The sequence below is a fragment of the Otolemur garnettii genome, unplaced genomic scaffold (assembly GCF_000181295.1).
Source record: "Otolemur garnettii isolate 467f Iridium unplaced genomic scaffold, OtoGar3 scaffold00116, whole genome shotgun sequence".
Taxonomy (NCBI): Eukaryota; Metazoa; Chordata; class Mammalia; order Primates; family Galagidae; genus Otolemur; species Otolemur garnettii.
In genome coordinates, this window is record NW_003852511.1 from 5532656 (window position 1) to 5538497 (window position 5842).

The following is a 5842-nucleotide window of genomic DNA, read 5'->3' on the forward strand; positions in this document are numbered from 1 at the left end:
AGGCGCCCACCACAACGCCCGGCTATTTTTTGGTTGCAGCCATCATTGTTGTTTGGCGGGCCCAGGCTGGATTCGAACCCACTACCTTAGGTGTATGTGGCTGGCGCCTTAGCCACTTGAGTCACAGGCACTGAGCCGAAAATTGAGAGTTCTTATGGAACCCAAATCCTTGACCCTCTCACCCACTGCACCTAAATTCAATCTTATCTACCTACACTGGGTACTAAAGTATGCCTTTTTTTCTTTCCCTTTTTTTAATGATAGTAAGCAAAGTATATCCTCTTCCCATCTTTTAAAAAATTTATTTTAGGAGTGTCATTTTTCAGTCTTTCCAATTCGTGACACACTTTAAATGAATTCATAGCTGACTCCTGAACAAACACCTGGTAATAACACTGAAAACACAGACAGCTTCCTGTCCAAACCCTATCAGTTACCACCACTTTGGAGAGCCACCCCTTGAGAGAGCTACATCATCTCTGTACAGTTAATGATGAAAAAAAAAAAGCTTTCATAGCAAGGCCATAATGATTTCAGTTCCCTTTCAATCTAAATCCAGTGTCCTTTTACCACCTAGGAGTACAGTAAGTCGACCTCCAGGTCACAGCCCAAGCTTTGGTCAACACTCACAAAATAAACCCTGCCAGAAACACATAAGTATGATGTGTCTCTCAAACCTTAGCTCTTTGAAATTACACCAAACAACTGACTCTGCGTCACAGATACCAACATTTTAATCAGGGCCCAGTTGCTCCCAAGCTATTTCTGTGTACTGCCCTAACAGTGTGCAGACTTGAGGGAAAAGTTCCTGCGTGAAAGAGACAGGTACCTGGGTGAGGGTCCGGGCTGTGCTACTAACTGGGTAGCCCGAACCTGAGTAAATCCCTCCCTCTCTCAGGACCCGACTCGCGTCAACTTCAAAGTAAAAGAGCTGGATTTAGAGTTCGCCTCAGCTCACAGAGTAATTAAGACCCCAACCCCACAGACTATTTTGAGATTACCTAATCTAACCCCCTCGCTTCAAAGACTAAAAACCGAATTGAAAGTTGTTTGACTCTCAGTGCAGTGCCCTTCCCATATCACGCAGCCCCTTCCTGGGAACACGGACACCTGAGGAAAAAGATGTTCAGCCCTACAGCCAGGCAACCTATTTTATTTTTTTGTTTTTGTTTTTAGCCCTGGTGCACTTCCACTTAACTGGGAAAGACAAAGCAGGAGCGTTCAGGCCCCACCCTAACTAAATCCCTACCGCCCTACGCGGCAACAGTCGCACCTGCTTTGGAGTTCAAGGTGAAGGTGGTTCTGTCTCCACCCAAGCTCTCCTCAAAGTGAGCCCGCAATAGAGAAACGATGCCTCTTTTTCAACCCCAACTTGGTCCAGGCCACCCTCTTCCCCACCGAAACCCCCCGTGCGGCGGTACCTGCTCCTCCACAGCGCGACCCCATGTAGTAACCACAGACACCGGTGCCCCACGGACGCCGCCATCTTGTCTCCTCCTCAGCGGACCACGCCCCCTCTCACGCACGGAACGCGCGCGTATGACGTCACGCCCTGCGCTCATTGGGCCTATCAGGAATGCAAGGTCGTGGGGGGTGGAGATAGCTAAACTCCGCCCTGTGGCTGCTCCCCACACCTTCAGAGCTAGGTGAGAACAGTGTGGGCTGCGAAGGCCTTGAGGGCACTAAACTTGGACGCGGGCGCAGAGCTGCTAGGCCTTTCTCTAGCGTTTCTTTCCGCATATTCCGAGTCATTCAAGGTTTGAAAATATCTCAACAAATAGAACTCGCTCATTTTACGAATGGGAAAACCGTAGGCATCCGCGACCCAGCCATTCTAAGGGCCAAGTTCTGTTATAAGCCCTCTGCATGCTGGGTGTCATTCTTACCTTCCACCCATGTGCTGCCAAAACCAGAGACAAGCAGTCTTGGATCACCTAGAAAGGCAACTGGCCGTCAAACTAACTGGTGTGACGGTGCTTTCTTCTGCTAAGGTTCCTTGTCTTCAGATGTAAGGGAAAAACGAGTTTTCAGTAATATTTGCTACTTTTTACTAAGGATTGAGATTCATACGTAGTTCTGAGACATTCTTGTTTTAAAGGTGAGGTACCTGGGGGTCAGTAAGGTTTTTTTTGTCTGTTTGTTTGTTTTTGAGACAGGAGCCTCCAGCTGTCCCCCTGGGTAGAGTGTCGTGGCATCACAGCTCACAGCAACCTCCAATTCCTGGGCTCAAGAGAGTCTCCTGCCTCAGCCTCCAGAGTAGCTGGGACCACAGTCACCCGCCACAATATTTTTTGGTTGCAGCCGTCATTGTTGTTTGGCGGACCCGGCTGGATTTGAACCTGCCACCTTGAGTGTACGTGGCTGGCGCCTTAGCCACTTGAGCCACAGACGCCCATCTAGGTCAGTAAGTTTTAAACAACATGCTCAAGGCCACGCAAATGGTATGTGCCGAAAAGCTATAAAGTAGTAAAGCCAGAATTTGTTATTTTTCTTTTTTCACATAAATACAAAAAGGAGTAAAGACAGAATTTGAACACACAGCTCTATTTTTTTTTTTTTTAGAACAGAGTCTCACTTTGTCGCCCTCAGTAGAGTACTGTGGCATCATATCTCACAGCAACCTCAAACTTTTGGGTTCAGATGATCTGATCTTGCCTCAGCCTCCCAAGTAGCTAGGACTAAAGACACCTGCTACAACTCTTGCCTATTTTCTTTTCTTTTCTTTAAGAGATGGGGTCTCAGGTGGCACCTGTGGCTCAGTGAATAGGGCACTGGTTCCATATACTGAGGGTGGCAGGTTCAAACTGGGCCCTGACCAAACTCCAACAAAAAAATAGCCAGGCATTGTAGTGGGCACCTGTAGTCCCAGCTACTCAGGAGGCTGAGGCAAGGGAATCGCCTCAGCTCAAGAGCTGGAGGTTGCTGTAAGCTGTGATGCCATGGCACTCTACTGAGGGAGACTATGTGAGACTCTGTCTCTAAAAAAAAAAAAAGAGAGAGAGAGACATGATGTCTCATTTTTGCTCAGGCTGGTCTCCAACTCCTGAGCTCATTAAATCCACTGGCCTTGGCCTCTCAGAGTGCTAGGATTACAGGCACAAACCACCACGCCCAGCCAGTTTTTCTATTTTCAGTAGAGACAGGGTCTCATTCTTGCTCAGGCTGGTCTCCAGCTCCTGAGCTCAACCAATCCACCCACCTTGGCTTCCCACAATGCTAGGATCACAGGTGTGAGCCATCATGCCTGGCCTAGATGTTCTTCTCTTTAAGCCCTTTACCTAGAACCTGGCTGAATCTGGATCCAGAACCTGAAGGAATGCAGGCCTTTTTCCGCTGCTAAGCTGCTAAGCTGCTAATTACAGGCATCTTCTCCAGACATTTATCACAGGAAGAATATGTTGCCTCTGCCTGCAGTTATTTCTGTGTAGTTAAGTTCAACTGGGTTACAACCAGCCCTTACAGGGAGCTTAACAGGCATTGGAGGCCTGATGCAATGACGCACGCTTGTAATCATAACACTGTTGGAGGCCAAGGAGGAAGGATTACTTGAGCTTGGGAGTAAGATTGGGAGCTCAGCAAGATTGGGACCTCGTCTCTACTAAAAATAGAAAAATTAGTCCGGCTTGGTGACATGTGCCTGTACTTGGGAGGATGAGGCAGGAGGATGGCTTGAGCTGAAGAGTTTGAGGTTGCTATAAGCTATAATGATGCCACAGCACTCTACCCAAGACAATAAAAACAAAACAAACAAAACCCACCAGCCATCAGATTTGGTATTAGGGGAGTTTGATTGTTTTATTCATCTATTTATTTTTGATATAGTCTGGCTCTGTTGCCTGGGTGGCAGTGTGGTGGCATCATCATAACTCACTGCAACCTCCAACTCCTGGGCTCAACAGATCCTCCTGCCTCAGCTTCCTGAGTAGCTGGGAATACAGGTGCCCACAACCACAACTGGCTAATTTTTTAAATTTTTTTGTAGAGGTGGAGTTTCATTATGTTGCCCAAGCTGTTCTCAAACTCCCTGGACTGGTCCCACTTCAGCCTTCCAAAGTGCTGTGAGTCACTGTGCCCAGTCACCTATTTGTTTACATATCATCTGTGGCTGCTTTAGTACTATAGTGGGCAGAACTGAGGAACTACAACAAGACCACATAACTTGTGAAATCTGAAATATTTACTCTCTGGCGCTTGACAAGAAAAGTGTGTGAACACCTGGTCTAGAATATCCTTTGTGGCCAGTAACTCATTTACCATTAAGATGACATCAAAGGTGGGGGCTGGCCACAGGCTCAAGAGTAACATATGGGAAGGAGGTTAGTATGGTTCACCAAAAGAAAGAGTATCTCCTGGTAAATGGCAGTAGCTTATTTATGCACATGTTTAAGTGTGCTTTATGTCTGGGGTCCCCAGATCCCAGGCCAAGGACCAGTACTTGTCTGTGGCCTGGTTTGCACAGCAGGAAGTGAGTGGCAATTGAGCCAGTAAAGCTTTCTATATTTATAGCCACTCCTCATCACTCACATCACTGCTTGAGTTCTGTCTCCTGGCACATAAGCACTGTATTAAATTCTCCCAGGAATGCAAATGCTTTTGTAAACTGTATATGCAAGGGCTCTAGGTTGAGACTCTAATGTCACCCCCTTCCATTCTGTTGGAAAATTGTCTTCCATGAAATCACTCCCTGGTGCTAAAAAGATTGGGAACCATTGCTTTACATGATATGGACAAAATGAAGACATTATCCAAAGGCAGCTCCTGGAGGACTCTTGGACAACAATAACCAGTCTTTCTAGTTGCCACTAATAATTCCCAAAGCATCATCAGCTGTGCTCATTACTGTACCATAGTTGGTGGGAAAGAGCCTACTTTTCCAAACCTATAAGAAAGAAATGGCTAAGTGAATGGTCTTAGAAAGACAGTCTTAAACTTTAAAACATGCTAGGACTAAAGACACCTGCTATAACTCTTGCCTATTTTCTTTTCTTTTCTTTTTTTTAAGAGGTGGGGTCTCAGGTGGCACCCTACCTACCTATCAATACCTACATTCGCTGTGCCTCTTTCAGTAGGGACAAGTGTTCACTTTTGTGTCTAGGAGGACCGAGGTACCCTGCACCTTTCTCTTGGAGAGACTGGTGGTGTATGAGCACAGTGGAGGAAAGGGGTGTCCCTTTGTGGTGTTGTGGGGCGAGATTAAGGAACACTGACTCAAATTAGAATTTCAAAAGGAGTCTTTTATCAACAAAGTCTAAAGTAGACTAAGTGAGAGAGCATCAAGGGATCTGTAGTTGGGGATTTTCTAGTTTAAAAGTTGTCAACAAGCCAAACAGGTGGTCCGAAAGTTAGTGATTAGAAGCAAAAAGAAAGTTGGCAAAAGAAGCAAAAAGTGAGCACCGGGTCACAGTGACCCTTTTACAGAAGCAAACCTTGCAATTTAGTGGTTTAGCCAATAGGTAACATAAAGGGCAGTTACATAATGCAGATTTAGGCTCGGCGCCTATAGCTCAACCGGCTAAGGCGCCAGCCACGTACACCAAAGGTGGCGGGTTCGAATCCCCCGTCCGGACCCGCCAAACAACAATGACGGCTGCAACCAAAAAATAGCCGGGCGTTGTGGCGGGCGCCTGGGGTCCCAGCTACTTGGGAGGCGGAGGCAGGTGACTCGCTTGAGCCCAGGAGTTGGAGGTTGCTGTGAGCTGTAATGCCATGGCACTCTGCCCAGGGGGACAGCTTGAGGCTCTGTCTCAAAAAAAACAAAACAAACAAAAAAAAAACATAATGCAGATTTAGTAACTAATGGATAAGTAAAATAATTTGTCATAGCACTTAGCTCATTAACTCT

General features: G+C 46.6%; 1 protein-coding gene across 1 annotated transcript in view; it reads right to left on the reverse strand.

Annotated features, from left to right (window-relative positions):
• The window catches only part of PISD (phosphatidylserine decarboxylase), a 46699-nt gene extending 45159 nt beyond the window's left edge, over window positions 1-1540 (reverse strand). The window contains exon 1 of the mRNA XM_023517665.1: window positions 1422-1540. Coding sequence (XP_023373433.1) covers window positions 1422-1486 — 65 coding nt within the window. The 5' untranslated portion in view covers window positions 1487-1540. The remainder of the gene's footprint in view (window positions 1-1421) is intronic.
• Window positions 1541-5842: the final 4302 nt, after the last annotated feature.